General features: G+C 52.5%; 1 protein-coding gene across 3 annotated transcripts; it reads left to right on the forward strand.

Annotated features, from left to right (window-relative positions):
• The first annotated feature begins 6,319 nt into the window (after nucleotides 1–6,319).
• LOC135185076 (protocadherin beta-15-like) lies at nucleotides 6,320–16,517 on the forward strand. Of its 3 annotated transcripts, none has more exons than XM_064161405.1 (2): nucleotides 6,320–8,830; nucleotides 15,795–16,517. In XM_064161405.1, exons 1-2 carry the CDS (start codon nucleotides 6,434–6,436, stop codon nucleotides 15,879–15,881), a joined length of 2,484 nt encoding a protein of 827 aa, XP_064017475.1. In that variant the 5' UTR covers nucleotides 6,320–6,433; the 3' UTR covers nucleotides 15,882–16,517. The 3 variants fall into 3 exon arrangements, with proteins under 3 accessions (XP_064017475.1, XP_064017473.1, XP_064017472.1); XM_064161403.1 differs by lacking the exon at nucleotides 15,795–16,517 and adding an exon at nucleotides 9,268–9,890 and having other exon boundaries at nucleotides 6,322–8,830; XM_064161402.1 differs by lacking the exon at nucleotides 6,320–8,830 and adding an exon at nucleotides 12,310–15,032.
• Nucleotides 16,518–17,704: the final 1,187 nt, after the last annotated feature.

Consider the following 17,704-nt stretch of genomic DNA (forward strand, 5'->3'; position numbering starts at 1 on the left):
GCTGGAAGGTGTTGAGCAAGGCTGGGGAGGGGCCTGGAGCACAGCCCTGTGAGAAGCGGCTGAGGGAGCTGGGGGGGTGCAGCCTGCAGCAGAGGAGGCTGAGGGCAGAGCTGATTGCTGCCTGCAGCTGCCTGCAGGGAGGCTGTAGCCAGGTGGGGTTGGGCTCTGGTGCCAGGCAGGCAGCAGCAGCAGAAGGGGCCCCAGGCTGAAGCTGTGGCAGGGCAGGTTGGGGCTGGCTGTGAGAAGGAAGCTCCTGGCAGAGAGAGTGATTGGCACTGGAATGGGCTGCCCAGGGAGGGGGTGGAGTGGCCGTGGCTGGAGGGGTTCAGGAAAAGCCTGGCTGGGCACTGAGTGCCATGGTGTGGTTGGTTGGGCAGGGCTGGGTGCTAGGCTGGGCTGGGGGAGCTTGGAGCTCTCTGCCAGCCTGCCTGATTCTATGATTCCATGGAGACTGCAAAGTACAGAGTGTCTCTGAGCAACTTTGTGAACTCAGATTTTGAGGTAGGGAAATGTTCTTCACCCTTCAAAGTTGGAAGGTATACAGGAGAGGTTCTCATGGAATGATAGAATTGTTTGTTTTGGTTGGAAAAAAACCTCTGAGATCATCAACTCCAACAACTGAACTACCATCACCATGGCAGTTAAACCATGTCCCAGAGAGCCACATCCATCCATTTCTTAAACACTTCCAGGGACGGTGTCTCCACCACCTCCCTGGGCAGCCTGTGCCAATCTCTCACCATTCTTGCAGCAAAGAATTTTTTTCCTAATATCCAACCTAACTCTCCTCTGGCACAATCTCAGGCCATTCCCTCATCTGATTACCTGATCCCAGGGAGAAGAGCCCAACCCTCCTTTCAGGGAGCTGTAGAGGTCTCCTCTTAACCTTCTCTTCTCCAGACTAAACACCCCCACTTCCCTCAGCTGCTCCTCACCAGGTTTGTTCTCCAGACCCTTCCCCAGCTTTGTTGCCCTTCTCTGGACCTGCTCAAGCCCTCAGTGCCCTCCTTGTTGTGAGTGGCCCAGAACTGAACACAGTATTCAAGGTGCAGCCTTACTAGTGCTGAGTACAGGCCCATGACCACTCCCCTCTTCCTGCTGGCCACACTGTTGCTGACCCAGGCCAGGATGTTGGTGGCCTTCTTTACCACCTGGGCACATGCTGGCTCATGGTCATATGGCTGTCAACCAGCACATTCAGGTGCTTTTCTGCTGGGCAGTTTCCAGCCACTCTGCCCCAAGCCTGTAGCATTCCATGGGGTTGTTATGACCCAAGTGCAGGACTCAGAATTTAGCCTTGTTGAACCTCATCCCATTGAGCTCAGCCAACAGAGAGTCTCATCAACTCATGTTAGTAGAAAGCAAGTGCTGCTGCTAGGAGGAAATGTGGTCCTCATCATGTCCAAGTAAAACAAGCAACATTTCTGCCTCATTGAAAGAGAAAAGGTGTAGTGCCTGGACCAAGGGGAGACCTGCAGAGCAGTACCTGCACACTCTTCTTTAAGATACTATTTGAAAGTCCATTGCAGTTGATCCAAGGGGTGGTGGAGGTTCATACTGCTGTTAATGCTGAGTCTTAACTTCAGGTTACTTTAGGAGAGGATTTGCAGCAGTTGGAGGTCTCCTTGTGAAACAGAAAAGATTCAAAGTTCTGACCTCCTGCAGCCAGCCTGTGCTCGAAAACACCTTCACTGCCTCTCTAACTTTGGGAGGATGTAGGGCACAACTCATGAGCAGTACTTACTGTGCTTGCCCACAGATTGCACCTTTATTTGGGCATTGGAATGGGCTGCCTGGGGAGTTGGTGGAGTCACCATTTCTAGAGGTGTTTAAGAGGAGTCTGGATGAGATACTTAGTGCCAGGGTCTAGTTGATTAGAAGGGTTAGGTGATAGGTGGGACTCGATGATCTCAGAGGTCTTTTCCAACTTGGTTATTGAGGCACATTGGGCAGAAGGTTTGTAGAAGACACCTTCTAGGTACTTGACACTTGCCTGGGTAATTAGTGTCAAATCAAATGTCTCAGTAAGCACTGAGAAAGTGCAGCTGTTCCCAAAGGCTTCAGGTGGGACTTGTGCTTCACATTTTACTTCAGCAACAGCCAGAACCCAGCAAAGGATAAGTGCAGAGTGCTGCACCTGAGGAGGAACAACACTATGCACCAGTACAGGTGAGAGGGTGACCTGCTGGAGAGAGGGGCCTTGGAGTCCTGCTTAATAACAAGTTATCTAAGGGACAGCAACGTGCCCTGGTGGCCAAGAAGGCCAATAGTATAGTTGGGTGCATTAAGAAGAGTGTGTCCAGTGAGTCAAGAGAGGTTCTCCTCCACCTCTACTCAGCTCCAGTTAGATCACTTCTGGAATATTGTGTACAGTTCAAGAGGGCCAGGGAACTACTGAAGAGATTTCAACAGAGAGCTAGGAGGATAAATAAGGAACTGGATCATCCTCTTGTGAGGAACAACTGAGAGACCTGGGGCTGAGAGAAGGCTGAGAAGGGACCTCATCAATGTCTGCAAATCTGAGTCACAGAACTTCTTAGACTAGAAAAGACCTTCAAGACCATCAAGTCCAATCATTAGTTTCACACTGACAGGTCCTTGACTAACCCAAATCCCTCAGCACAACATCTCATCACTATGAATCGTTGTGGTTGGAAAGGACCACCAGGATCATCCAGTCCAACCTTCATCCCAGAATCCTTAATCAATGACCATAGCCTCAAAGGACCACATCCACTCTCCTTTTAAACACCTCCAGGGATGGCAACTCCATCACCTCCCATACCAAGCAGATGCCATAACCTCCCTGGGCAGTCTGTTCCAGTGCCTGATCACCCACTCAGGAAAGAACTTCCTCCCAACATCCAACCTAAACCTCCCCTTCAGAGTGGCTGTCAGTAGGATGAAACCAGTCTCTTTCCAGTGATATCCAGCGACAGGACATAAGATCAATCACAGGAAATTCCATCTCAACATGAGAATTTGATTTTTGGGGGTGTGCTGGCACCCTGGAGGATGCTGCCCAGGGAGGTTATGGCGTCTGCTTGTCTGGAGATGTTCAAAACCCGCCTGGATGCATTCCCGTGTGACCCGCCTCAGATGGTCCTGTTTTGGCAGGAGGGTTGGTCTCGACGATCTCTGAAGTTCCCCTCCAACCTCTACCGTTCTGTGACTGTAAGGAGATGCGTGGGGGCAGACGTCCATGTGCAGTTCCTGCGCCGGACGCTAGGCGTCGCTGTTGGCCGCCGCTATGGTTGTGTTGTTGTTGCTGGGCGGAGAATTCCGAGGCAGGAAGAGACCGGAGAGCATCAGTCAGACCCCGGAGAGCATCAGTCAGACCCCGGAGAGCATCACTCAAACCCCGCACGGCTTTTAGCAGCTGAGACGCCAACCAGAACGTCCGCGTTGCGCTGGAATACGCCCTGTTTCAAAGGCTTTCCAAGGGATGTGCTAGGAAGTGCCGCATCGCGAATCGACTGGAAATGAGAGGAGCAGAAGACAAAGCCCGGGGATGAGAAGGAGGGAGATGATCTGCCAGGACTACACCTCAGGGCTCTGAGAAGATTTCGCTGCAGGTTTGAGGTGACTCAGGCAGGGTCCGTTGGTTGGTAAGCACCGATTTACCGGGAGAGGAAACATTTACACAGAGAGGAGTAGTGAGGAAAACATGACCTGGTCCGGGTGCAGAGAGGAGAATGATTTCTCAGAACACAGACCACAAGCAGGACATGTACCAGCTGTATTTGCGACATCACGGGGAGGCAGAAGATTGGGGAGGATTCTCCCGCTTTTCCTCATATTTGCATCCAGCGGAGAGCTCAGGGCAGCAGTTCCACGGGACAGCTGGGAATTCAGACGCTGCCCAAGTGCTGAGGCGAGAGAAGAAATCCGTCCTGGAGCTGGCTGGGAGAGGACGGGAAGGCTGCTGCCTCTTTGCGCTCAGACATGGAAACGACAGCGACTCGGGGAAGCATCTGTGCTTCTCATCTGCAGGCAACTGCTCCTCACAAGCCAGGCTGCTGACCCTACTCTCAGGGTGTGCTGGAGGTGGACTGGCAGCGGCTCCAGGGGTGGGGAAGAAGCCTTTATCCCGGGAATGTGCAACAAAACCTGACATGGAGTCTCTGAGATTTCACCCAACAAATCTGCATTCTCAACTGGAAAAGCAAGAAAGGAATTTTGGGAACTGAAACTGCTGAGGCTTCAGAACTGTAAGAAGGACTTTAATGAACACTGTGTTCTGAAAATGGAGACATGCCAGGAGCTGAGAAGAATGCATCACTGCAGCTCTTTCTGGTGTAGAGGTATACATCTGGAGTAAAAAGAACTGGTTTGCAGTCCTTTTAAGCTGCTTTCTTAAAGAGCAGCACTTAAAAAAAAGCACCAAGCAAGTAAACAACAAACAAACAAACAAAACCACCGAAAAAAACCCCACAAAACAAACCAAGAAATCTGCACCACCACTGTGTGGTCAAAGAGACAGCTGAATTCTTCAACACATTCATGCAAATTACAATCTTTTGTGGCTCTAGTTCCTTCCTTGACCTGCAGCACAGTGTTTCCTCCTCTGGCAGCAGAAGTGTTGGGGGTTTTCCACACATGCACATCCATCTTATTGCTGTGATACAACAGAAAACAGCAACATTAGCTGTCCAGTGGTCCTTGTTATGCTGCATTTATATGTGGAACATGAACAGCATCTTCTGATGAGCAAAGATACCAGGATAGCCAAGAGCTCCGTTAAGGATTGTTATACCTCTTACATCCTCCTGCAGCTAAAGTTGATGGACACAATTTCCCTTCTGAAATGAGAGGACTAACGATTACCAGGTTCCTGAGCACAGGTTGGAAAGTGTCTGTGGAAGCTCTTCTCACTTTGTGTCTGTTTTCTGCTGCATAGTGGTGCCAGAGATTAGGTTATGGAGAAGCAAATAGACCTTCCTCTCTCCGAGGTGCCAAGAGATGAGCCACAAACACTGTCAAGGGAACAAATCAAATACAGTCCAAGTGTCACATCTATTTTTTCATGGCACAAATGAGGAGAGAAGCCACATTCCCAACACATCCACTGCTGTTCTTGGGCTAATATTTACATCAAGCTTCTGTGTTGGTGATTATGATAGAAGCTCAAGCTCTAGAGGCAGACACGTCCTTGGAGATAAGTCAGCTTTCTAGTTTCTGTCACTCAGAGGCAAATCAATCAAAAATATCACAGTATCACAGTATCATCAGGGTTGGAAAAGACCTCACAGATCATCAAGTCCAACCCTTTACCACAGAGCTCAAGGCTATGGCTGCATCTGTGCAAAATCCTCTGCTAGCTTAAATTCTGGGGAACTCTAAAGCACCTCTGGTTGTTGCATTCTCCAACTGACAAAGGCACAACAATTTTAATTTACACCAAATGAAAGGCTCTGGGACTTCACCTGGTGAGTATTGTTTGACAGCAGCAGCTCTTTCAGCAAAGAAAAGGAAGAGGAAATTTTAAAAAGAGGTGTCAAATTCACAGACATAAGGATACATACTTAGCTTTAGGCTTTTAGCCTCCTTCTCAATTACTAAGTTTTCATTTGAACCCCTTGGAGTTTACACCTGAATTGTTCTTTTAGTGGCCTATCCACTGGTGTCCTTAGATCTTTGCTATTGTCTCCATTAGCTCCCCCCCTTTAACGTTTGTGTACTTCGGGGGGTAATTTCTGAGGTCTCCTACTTGTTTCCTTGCCTGTTTTATGAAATAGTTATTAGCCAGGAGTCCTTACACAGTAAGGACTGAACAGTAGTTCAGTTTTGACCTCTGAGTACAGAGACTTTAAATCTACTTTGTCGCCTGTGTGACACTGCCAGAGGAAACAGGTCTACGTAACTCCAGACCGTGCAAACAGGTTTGTGTGAGGCCGCGGGGACATATTTCACGAACGTCACAGACAGTGACACAGCCATGCTGGGTTTCAGGTTCAGGAGGCAGCAAGGGAGGGCAATTCTCTCAGTTCAGAAGAATCCTCTCAAGAAAGGACATATCTGTCCCCTGTTCAGCAGCAGTGCTGCTCTGGCGGGGCCAACATGCTAACTGTCTTGAGTTCATGCGTAAGTGGAGAAGAGAAGGAAAACCTCGCACTGCATCCTACCCTCTGGGGAGAGCGAAGCCCAGGGCAGTAACACCGGCCAGAAGCAGAAGAATGATTCCAAATGCCGACGCTGGGTGGCAGTGTTGACCACGGACCGGCAGCTTCTTCTCCCCGCCCAGGCTCTGCGGCACAGGCAGACAAAGAGAACCGAGAGAGCTGCACGGGAGGGGCAGAGGAACACTCAGTCCGGCTGCTCCGGGGCTTGCAGAAGCGCTTCCTGCTATTCCTGACAAACACAGCTCCTCCTGGGACACTGCTTGCAAATGCCGGCAAGGAGGGAGGACACTGTCTGACTTTTGCGGAGAGGAATGGCGTGGAACGGGGGACGGAGCGGAGGCAGCCCCAGGCAAGTGATCGTCTTCCTTCTGTGCGTTTGCGTGTGGCAGAGCGCGGCCGAAAGCCTCCGCTATTCTCTGGCGGAGGAGATGGAGAGGGACTCGTTGGTGGGCAATATCGCGCAGGACCTGGGGCTTGCTCCGAGCCAGCTGGCGGCTCGCAAGGCGCGCGTTGTGTCCGAGGGGAGCCAGCAGCTTTTCCGCCTGAACCCGAGCAGCGGAGTGCTGACGGCCAAGGAGTCTCTGGACCGAGAGGAGATCTGTCCGCAGAGCGAGACCTGCACGCTCTTCTTTAAGGTGTTCTTGGACAACCCGTTGGAGCTGATCCGAGGGGAGGTGGAGGTTCTTGATGTGAACGACAACTCCCCTGTGTTCCCGGAGAAGGAGATGGTTTTCCACATTCCCGAAATGACACTTCCTGGGTCCAGTTTCCCACTGAAAAACGCTCGGGACAAGGACGTGGGCAGTAATGGCTTGCAGAACTACAGCCTCGGATCCAATTCGCATTTCTCCCTTGCTGTCACAACAAGAAATGATGGCCCAAAATATGCAGAGCTCGTTCTAGACAGGCAGCTGGACCGAGAAGAGAATCCGGAGATTAATTTACTCTTGACAGCCACTGACGGAGGCTCGCCACCCAGGTCGGGAACGGCTCAGATCCGGATCGTGGTGCTGGATGCTAATGACAACACCCCAATGTTCACTCACAAGGTCTATGAGGTACGCCTGACAGAGGACAGTCCCCGGGGCCAGCTGGTGGTCAAAGTCGATGCCACAGACGCTGACGAAGGCTCCAACGGGCAAGTCTACTATGCCTTGACGGAGACATCGGAAGGATTCCAGCAGCTCTTCGACCTGAACCCTGACACGGGAGAAATTAGGGTTTCTGGAAACCTGGACTATGAGGAAAAGAAAAAACACGAGATGGTTGTAAAAGCCACAGACGGTGGGGGTCTGTCTGCGCATTGCAAAGTGCAGGTGGAGGTCGTGGACGTCAACGATAACGCCCCGGAGATACAGCTGACCTCACACACTGCATCCATTCCAGAGGACGCTCCGCCACGCACCCTGGTGGCAATCTTCAGTGTGCGTGACAGGGACGACGGCGAAAATAGCAGGATGGAGTGCATCATCGAGGGGGACTTGCCCTTCACTCTCACACCCACCTTCGATAATTACTACGAGCTGAGAACCAGCGCGGCGCTGGACAGGGAAACGACGGCAGAATACAACCTCAGCATCCGAGCGACGGACTGGGGCCAGCCGCGCCTGAGCGCCCTTGAAAGCCTGTGGGTGCAGGTGGGGGACGTGAACGACAACGCCCCCTCCTTCAGCCAGGAGCTGTACAGCCTGTGGGTGACGGAGAACAACAGGCCGATGGTGCGCATCGGGCGCGTGCAGGCGAGCGACGCGGACGCGGGCAGCAACGCGCGCGTGCAGTACGCGCTGGTGCGCGGGGAGGGCGCGGAGCAGCCCGCGCTGTCGGTGAACGCGGAGAGCGGCGAGGTGTACGTGGTGCGGGCGCTGGACTACGAGCGGCTGCGCGCCTTGGAGGTGCGGGTGCGCGCCATGGACGGCGGCTGGCCGGCGCTGAGCGCGCAGGCGGTGCTGCGCGTGCTGGTGCGCGACGAGAACGACAACGCGCCGGTGGTGCTGCACCCGGGCGGCGAGAGCGGCGCGGGCGCGGGCGAGCTGGTGCCGCGCTGGGCGCCGGCGGGCTACCTGGTGGCCAAGGTGGTGGCGGTGGACGCGGACGCGGGCCAGAACGCCTGGCTGTCGTACGAGCTGGCCAAGGCCACGGAGCCGGGGCTCTTCCGCCTCGGGCCGCACAGCGGCGAGCTGCGCACGGCCAGGGCCGTGGCCGAGCGCGACGCGCCCCGACACAGCCTCGTCGTGCTCGTGCGAGACCGCGGCCAGCCGCCGCGCTCGGCCAGCGCCACCCTCGCCGTCGCCCTGCTCCGCGACTTCTCCGACGCCCACGCAAGCCTCGCCCACGACCCGCCGCCCCACGAGCCCGACCACACGCTCACGCTCTACCTCATCGCCTGCCTGGCCTGCGTCTCCGCGCTCTGCCTGGCCACCGGCCTGGCCGCGCTGCTCACGAAGCTGCGGCGGGACCGGCGCAAGCGCGCCGAGCCCTTGCCCACCTTCCCGATGGCTGTGCCCGACAGCGACGCGGGCTCCCTTCCCCGCAGCCTGGTGTACGACGTCTGCTTGGCCACCGGCACCCTGAGCAGCGACTTTCGCTTCCTCGGACCCTTCTTGCCCTGCTTCCCTGCGGGGGTGACTCCTGGTGTGGCCCCACAGAGGAGCTCGATGTGTTCGCAAGAGGCGTCGAGAGTCGGTGAAGGAGGCGACTGGACTGCAGAGGTGAGGGACCAGAGCAGGTCGAAACGAGGGACAATGGGGAGGGACCAGAGCAGGGGCAGTGTTTCCCTCCTCGTACATGGACTCTGGATGGTGTTGATTTGGTGCAGAGTGATCTAGTGGGGCGGGAGAAGGTGAGGGTAGAGACGGTCTCAGAGGGGCTGCTGTGAACTTAAATTAAGCTTTTGAGCTGTGCCTCTCTAAAGCATATAGAGGTGACAGAAAGCTGTCGTTGAAACGGCTCATAAAACTTTTGCAGCAGCGTCTTTGTGATGTCTACAGTGAAGGTGGTTTTCCCTGTTCATGCCAGAGACTCAGAACCTCTTTGACTCTGAGTGGTGTCACACACACAGTGGTGTCCAACATGCCCTCTGAGCTTCTTCCTGCTGTCTACTGATCTTCCAAACTCAGTGACAGCCTCTCTTGTCTCTCCTTTGCAGGACAGAGCTCCCCTTTCTGAAGACACTGGTCCCAAACCTGCCGAAGCAGCTTGTGCTGCAAACAGTGGGGTGGAAATAAATGACACTTCTGATCGGAATCCTTGGATCACCCATCAGTGAGGAGAAAGAAAAGTCTGTCTGTTCCCCTCCTCACAGGTAAAGGACAACAAAGATACGAAACATCCACCAAAATGCACCTGGGAAGTACTAATCTGTGTGAGAGAGCAAACTCCCCCTCCTGTTAAGCAGCGCTTTATTCGTGTAGGTATTTTGCAGTGGTGAAATGGATGCAGAAGGACTGTGTCGATTTCACTGAGACTTGGTGTGTGATTGTCAGAGTGCAGTAGCTTCTCAATCTAAACTTTCCCTACTTTTCTGTGTGCTTTGTCTGAAAAACAGTGCTATGTTAGAATGTCTTAATTGTCTGCAGTCTGCTCCACCCCAGGCAAGCCGATATGCAATGGTGCTTGCAGAAGAATTGCTTGATTACAGGCGGAAATGGCTGATATTGGCAAACGTCTCCTGTTTGAGCAGGAGTTTACAGGGTCTCCTGACTCTAAAGAGTGATCTTTGAACAATATCTGTGGTTTGGGGGTTGGGATTTGTTTGTTTTGGTTGGTTGGGTTTTTTTTTCATAATATGAAGTTGGAATGAGCATTTCAGGTTATTGAGTATAATGTCATAGAGAAACAAAAGCACTGTTTGTGGTTTCACAGTAAAACTGGCTAAAATAAGGCACTGTAGAGTGTAGGGCATCAAGAAGCTTTCTGTTTTCCTTTCATTAACTGTTAAGGAACTATAAAGTCATCTGATATTTGCTTTTAAGTGTCAAATGCCTGGTAGAGGAAAACAATAAAACCTACTTCTATCTACCTGGGCTGTGAGTGCTCTCTGGAACATCACTTGGCAGTCGTCATCAAGGGAATCGCCTCCTCAAGAGCAGGATTTCAAGAAGAAGCCTTTGGAGTGGAGTTCATGGTGCAGAAAACAGAGCGAACTGAAATCAGGCTGATGTCAGAAGTCAGAGCGAAGTGGAGAGCTCCCAGATTGTGAATTAGGGCAACAATGCATGATTACTGCTGTGCGTCATGGACAGGCTCGCTCTGGATTCTGGACACCTGTAACCATATGCAGCTAAACAGCCTTAAAGTTTCATGTGCACAAAGAGATCTATATTTTTGTCTCAGGCTGGATTGGTAGCTCACTCCAGCTCACAGAGGCAGGAAATCCCTTTGCTGCTGCCCAGAGTTGCTTCTGATGACCCCCAGATGGATGCTGTCTGCTACCGTGTCATGATAGTTTCAAGGCCAGTGCTTTGTCTCTCTGTCCTCTCTGTCACTCACTCGAAGTCAGCCTCATAAGGAACTAAGGAAGCAGCAAGTTCAAGTTACTCACGTTTATCTGCCCAGTCTGCCACTACAGCACTGTGCCATGGTTGAGGGCACCAACAACAAACATGGTTTCCACTGTGGCCCCCTCCCCACAGAAGATGTGGCACCAGACAACCCAGAGATGCTCTCTTCAGAACAGCTTCGTGATCTTTCCTTTCGTTAGCATTGAGAAAGCACAATCAGAGTCTTCAAATTTTCGTGACAGGAAAGGCATCCAGGCTACAGCATCAGTCAATGGATCCTCCAGGTTAAACCTGCATTTGCAGATCACGTCACTGATTTCCCACCAGTTCTGACCTTCATCCTTTTCTTCAGCAAGCACACTACGAACCTGCTCGGGATGCTGGGGAGGACAGTACCAAAAGCCATGTGAAGATCAAGAAACCCTACATCTACCATCTTCCCTTGATCCCCTGGGCAGGTGATCTTATCATAGAAGGGTATGAAGTCAGAGAAGCCCCTGCTCCTCAGTCTCTTCTCCAAAGCATAGTCACTTATGCTGAGTTAAACAAAACAAGTTTTAATTCAACCTAATTTAAAGCTATCACAAAATTCATTGTAATATTGTACAATTTATTTTGATTCCTAGCAGTCTCCCCTTTGCTCTGTCCAACGGACATGATAATATTTTTAATGGAGTTGTATCCTCGATTATTTCTTTTCTAAGAGTTAGACTGGTCTCGAACGTTTCTCTAGTATGTTCCATGCGCATTTGCAAGAGGCCGACGCTTGCTCGGCAGAAGCAGTCGCACTCTAAGGCGGTTCCCATTGCCGGTGATAAGTGCCCCACTTTGTGGGTTATATTTGCCCTGCATTCACACGCCCTGGCTCGCATTAGGAGGTACTGGTTAGGACCCTTCGCTTGTCGTTTCCAGCACAGGTTGCTCCTCTTAACTCCACTCTTGACTGATTTTAATCTTGCCTTTAAAAGCTTCATGATAAGCTTTGGCTATTCTTAGGGCCTCGCTAAGCATTGTGCAATCACTTTGCTCTTTCTGATCAGACCCTTTCTAATAACCCGAGGTTCACTTCTTTCCCCCTTGTCCTTTACAAAGTTTCTGTTCGAACCTCTAGGATTCTACATTTGAATGAGTTCTTTAATGGCCCATCCATTGGTGCCCTTAGCCTCTTTGCTATTTCTCAGGGTAGCTCCTCTTCTTTGGCGTTTGTAATCTATGCAGCTTTAATTAATGACACCTTCTAGTTGATTTTTGTACGAAATAATTGGCCCTGTGTCCTTACACAAGTACAGCAATTCACGTCTGGCCATGGAGTACAGGGACCTGGAAATCATTTCTCAGCCTCCCTTGTAGCACCAGAGGACAAAGTTTACAGTACCTTGACAGCATGTAAACACTTTGCAGCACTTCGATGTCTGTGTGTGGCTTAGGACGTGTTTCGCACATGACTTAGGAAATGACACTGCTCAGTAGCAGGGTCAAGAGGAGGCTGGGGAGAACATTCCACTCAATTCAGAAACTGGTTTAAATTGGGCGGTTTGGGGGCCAGGCCTGAAAATATAAGTGGAAAAATAAAATCAGAGATATGTTAGATTAGAAATGACATCGCCACCGTTGTGTGATAACGAGCTCGAGTAATAGTGAAGGCTTTGCTTCGGGAATTTTTCTCTGGTGCTAGACTTTTGTGTCAACTTTGGCACGGTGAGGGCAAGGTGAAGCAGCAAAGTCCGAGACAGCGGCACCGGCCAGAAGGAGAAGAACTATTCCAAATGTCGACGCTGGGTGGCAGTGTTGACCACGGACCGGAGGCTTCCTCTCCCCGCCCAGGCTCTGCAGCACAGGCAGACAAAAAGAACAGAGAGAGCTGCTCGGGAGCGGCGTTAGGGAACGCAGCCGCGCTGCTCCGGGGCTTGCAGAAGACCTTCTCCGCTATCCCGGACAGACACGGCTCGACCTGGGGCCCAGCTTGCAAATGCCGGCAAGCCGGAAGAGCTCTGAGCGGCTTTTGTGGAGAGGAATGGCGTGGAACGGGAGACGGAGCGGAGGCAGCCCCAGGCAAGTGATCGTCTTCCTTCTGTGCGTTTGCGTGTGGCAGAGCGCGGCCGAAAGCCTCCGCTATTCTCTGCCGGAGGAGATGGAGAGGGACTCGTTGGTGGGCAATATCGCGCAGGACCTGGGGCTTGCTCCGAGCCAGCTGGCGGCTCGCAAGGCGCGCGTTGTGTCCGAGGGGAGCCAGCAGCTTTTCCGCCTGAACCCGAGCAGCGGAGTGCTGACGGCCAAGGAGTCTCTGGACCGAGAGGAGATCTGTCCGCAGAGAGAGACCTGCACCCTTTTCTTTACGCTGTTCTTGGACAACCCGTTGGAGCTGATCCGAGGGGAGGTGGAGGTTGTTGATGTGAACGACAATTCTCCCGCGTTTCCGGAAAAGGAAATAATTTTAAACATTCTTGAAACGACACCCCCAGGGTCCCGTTTTCCTCTGGAAAGCGCCCGGGACAAGGACGTGGGCAGTAACGGTTTGCAGAATTACAGCCTAGAGTCCAATTCGCATTTCGCCCTCTCTCTCAAATCAAGGAATGATGGAGTAAAATACCCAGAGCTAGTTTTAGATCAGCAGCTGGACCGCGAAGAGCAACAGGAGCTGAATTTACTCCTGGTTGCTACAGATGGAGGCTTACCATCCAGAACAGGAACAGCTCAGATCCGGATTGTGGTGCTGGATGCCAATGACAACACCCCAATGTTCAGTCAGGAGGTCTATGATGTGCGCATGGCAGAGGACAGCCCCATTGGACAGCTGGTGGCCAAAATCACAGCCACAGATCCCGACGAAGGGTCCAACGGGAAAGTACACTATGCCTTCACACAGATATCAGACGGATCCCGACATCTTTTTGATCTCAACCCTGACACGGGGGAGATTCGGGTGGTGGGTAACATGGACTTTGAGGAAATGAAGTCCCACGAGATGATGGTAAGAGCTACAGACGGTGGGGGTCTGTCTGCGCATTGCAAAGTGCAGGTGGAGGTCGTGGACGTCAACGACAACGCCCCGGAGATACAGCTGACCTCACACACTGCATCCATTCCCGAGGACGCTCCGCCACGCACCCTGGTGGCACTCCTCAGCGTGCGGGACCGGGACTCAGGCGACAACGGCAGGACAGAGTGCACCATCGAGGGGGACTTGCCCTTCACTCTCACCCCCACTTTCAACAATTTCTACGAGCTGAGAACCAGCGCGGCGCTGGACAGGGAGACGACGGCAGAGTATAACCTCAGCATCCGAGCGACGGACTGGGGCCAGCCGCGCCTGAGCGCCCTTGAAAGCCTGTGGGTGCAGGTGGGGGACGTGAACGACAACGCCCCCGCCTTCAGCCAGGAGCTGTACAGCCTGTGGGTGACGGAGAACAACAGGCCGATGGTGCGCATCGGGCGCGTGCAGGCGAGCGACGCGGACGCGGGCAGCAACGCGCGCGTGCAGTACGCGCTGGTGCGCGGGGAGGGCGCGGAGCAGCCCGCGCTGTCGGTGAACGCGGAGAGCGGCGAGGTGTACGTGGTGCGGGCGCTGGACTACGAGCGGCTGCGCGCCTTGGAGGTGCGGGTGCGCGCCACGGACGGCGGCTGGCCGGCGCTGAGCGCGCAGGCGGTGCTGCGCGTGCTGGTGCGCGACGAGAACGACAACGCGCCGGTGGTGCTGCACCCGGGCGGCGAGAGCGGCGCGGGCGCGGGCGAGCTGGTGCCGCGCTGGGCGCCGGCGGGCTACCTGGTGGCCAAGGTGGTGGCGGTGGACGCGGACGCGGGCCAGAACGCCTGGCTGTCGTACGAGCTGGCCAAGGCCACGGAGCCGGGGCTCTTCCGCCTCGGGCCGCACAGCGGCGAGCTGCGCACGGCCAGGGCCGTGGCCGAGCGCGACGCGCCCCGACACAGCCTCGTCGTGCTCGTGCGAGACCGCGGCCAGCCGCCGCGCTCGGCCAGCGCCACCCTCGCCGTCGCCCTGCTCCGCGACTTCTCCGACGCCCACGCAAGCCTCGCCCACGACCCGCCGCCCCACGAGCCCGACCACACGCTCACGCTCTACCTCATCGCCTGCCTGGCCTGCGTCTCCGCGCTCTGCCTGGCCACCGGCCTGGCCGCGCTGCTCACGAAGCTGCGGCGGGACCGGCGCAAGCGCGCCGAGCCCTTGCCCACCTTCCCGACGGTTGTGGCCGACAGCGACGCGGGCTCCCTTCCCCGCAGCCTGGTGTACGACGTCTGCTTGGCCACCGGCACCCTGAGCAGCGACTTTCGCTTCCTCGGACCCTTCTTGCCCTGCTTCCCTGCGGGGGTGACTCCTGGTGTGGCCCCACAGCGGAGCTCGGTGTGTTCACAAGAGGCATCTGCCGTCGGTGAAGGAAGCGACTGGTCTGCAGAGGTGAGGAACCGGAGCCCAGGCGAGTGGATATTGGGACGCGGGCAGCACTGAGATAGGAGTTGAAGCCTGGGACTTCATTCCCAGGTTGTTTTGGAGAGGATGTTTAAAGATCTACCCATGTGGGGGAGGTTAGAGAAAGCTACCGGTGAGGTCTTTCCAGGAGAATCAGAGCTGTGTCATCTTGTCCCGAAGTGCTGGCCTATCGCAGGTCTCTGCAGCCTGCTGCTCCACAGGTGAGGGACTTGAAGTATTTAAGGCGAGAGGGAGCGAGGATGGGGCAGAGCACGTGCGGTGTTTCTCACCTGTTGCAAGCTCCCTGGCTGGACGGTGCAGAGTTGGTGCAGAGGATCTAGTCGGGGAGGAAGAGGGGAGCGTACAGACTGCTTTTGTGCAGATGGCAGGTGGCTTCCAGGAGGGTCGGGTACAGCTCACCTGCTCTCAAAGTGGTTTTTAACCCCATTGTCATGAAGTAGAAACCCCCTGAGAATTAGGGTTTGATTTGGACTCTTTCTGTCTTAGATTACTGCCTCAGACTCCCAAAAAGTGTGTGCCTTTGTGATGCCTGCAGTGGCGGGTGGTTGCTAGTTTTCTATTTTCTGTGCTCAGGTCAGACTCCCACCAGCTGGTCCCCACTGACCTTTGGCTCTGGATATAGAAGGGCAGTGTCACAGATTCGGTGTTTTCAGGCACGTCCTCCAAGCTTCTTGTTGATGCCTGCTTACTTTCAACGGCCAAAAGACAATTTCTCTCCCTTCTTTGCAGGGCAGAGCTCCACCCGCTGAAGACAGCGCTCTCAGACCTGCTGAAGCAGCTTGCTCTGCAAACAAGGGGAGGGAGTTAAATAGTTAAATGTTTTGATCAAAATCTTTGGCTCACTCACGAGTAAGTGATGAGAATGACAAGCTATCTGTCCTCAATGGCTAACATCTTCACACGTAAAAGGGAAAAAAGGAGACCAAACACTCACAAAAACAAACAAACAAACAAACAAACAAACACTCAAGAGGCGCAAATGTTGTCCGAGAGAGAGAAAAACCTCCTTTAGTCTTGAGCAGTACTTTATTCTTGTAGAAGTCTTGTTACATGGCTGGAGGACTGTGTGGCATGCTGGTTATTTTGAAGCCTGTGTATCTGATTGCGGTAATGCTACTGCTTCTGAAACGAAGTTTCCTCCCCCTCCCTTTTCTCTTCTCTTCTCTTTTCTTTTCTTTTCTTTTCTTTTCTTTTCTTTTCTTTTCTTTTCTTTTCTTTTCTTTTCTTTTCTTTTCTTTTCTTTTCTTTTCTTTTCTTTTCTTTTCTTTTCTTTTCTTTTCTTTTCTTTTCTTTTCTTTTCTTTTCTTTTCTTTTCTTTTCTTTTCTTTTCTTTTCTTCTCTTTTCTTTTCTTCTCTTCTCTTCTCTTCTCTTCTCTTCTCTTCTCTTCTCTTCTCTTCTCTTCTCTTCTCTTCTCTTCTCTTCTCTTCTCTTCTCTTCTCTTCTCTTCTCTTCTCTTTTCTTCTCTTTTCTTTTCTTTTCTTTTCTTTTCCCTTTTCTTTTCCCTTTTCTTTTCCCTTTTCTTTTCCCTTTTCTTTTCCCTTTTCTTTTCCCTTTTCTTTTCCCTTTTCTTTTCCCTTTTCTTTTCCCTTTTCTTTTCCCTTTTCTTTTCCCTTTTCTTTTCCCTTTTCTTTTCCCTTTTCTTTTCCCTTTTCTTTTCCCTTTTCTTTTCCCTTTTCTTTTCCCTTTCCTTTTCCCTTTCCTTTTCCCTTTCCTTTTCCCTTTCCTTTTCTTTTCCCTTTCCTTTCCTTTCCTTTCCTTTCCTTTCCTTTCCTTTCCTTTCCTTCCTTTCCTTTCCTTTCCTTTCCTTTCCTTTCCTTTCCTTTCCTTTCCTTTCCTTTCCTTTCCTTTCCTTTCCCTTTCCCCTTTCCCCTTTCCCCTTTCCCCTTTCCCCTTTCCCCTTTCCCCTTTCCCCTTTCCCCTTTCCCCTTTCCCCTTTCCCCTTTCCCCTTTCCCCTTTCCCCTTTCCCCTTTCCCCTTTCCCCTTTCCCCTTTCCCCTTTCCCCTTTCCCCTTTCCCCTTTCCCCTTTCCCCTTTCCCCTTTCCCCTTTCCCCTTTCCCCTTTCCCCTTTCCCCTTTCCCCTTTCCCCTTTCCCCTTTCCCCTTTCCCCTTTCCCCTTTCCCCTTTCCCCTTTCCCCTTTCCCCTTTCCCCTTTCTCCTTTCCTTTCCTTTCCTTTCCTTTCCTTTCCTTTCCTTTCCTTTCCTTTCCTTTCCTTTCCTTTCCTTTCCTTTCCTTTCCTTTCCTTTCCTTTCCTTTCCTTTCCTTTCCTTTCCTTTCCTTTCCTTTCCTTTCCTTTCCTTTCCTTTCCTTTCCTTTCCTTTCCTTTCCTTTCCTCTCTGTTCTCTTTTCTTCTCTTTTCTTCTCTTTTCTTTTCTATTTTCTTTATTTTTCTTTTTTTTTTTTTTGCGGGGGGGTGGGGGTGTGGAATAGGGGTTGGGTTTTTATTGTTGTTTGGTTTTGGGGGGAGTTGGGGTTTTTGGGGTGTTTGTTTGGGCTTTGTATTTTGTTCAAAGCAGAGGAATCTGTAACAGTGTCTGGATTTTCTGCAGTCTGGTCAAAGCTGGCAAACAGATCTTCAGCAGAATTCAGTAGAGCTTGCAACGAACTGTTAATAACAGGCAGAAGCCAAAAGTGTTAGG

Source organism: Pogoniulus pusillus, chromosome 22 (genome assembly GCF_015220805.1).
Source record: "Pogoniulus pusillus isolate bPogPus1 chromosome 22, bPogPus1.pri, whole genome shotgun sequence".
Classification (NCBI taxonomy): domain Eukaryota; kingdom Metazoa; phylum Chordata; class Aves; order Piciformes; family Lybiidae; genus Pogoniulus; species Pogoniulus pusillus.

Bases quoted from the DNA above. Each gene is read 5' to 3' on its own strand.
- LOC135185076 (XM_064161402.1), top strand. From the start codon at position 12,591: ATGCCGGCAAGCCGGAAGAGCTCTGAGCGGCTTTTGTGGAGAGGAATG. The intron at 15,033-15,794 runs GTGAGGAACCGG...CCTTCTTTGCAG, and splicing joins GAAGCGACTGGTCTGCAGAG to GGCAGAGCTCCACCCGCTGA.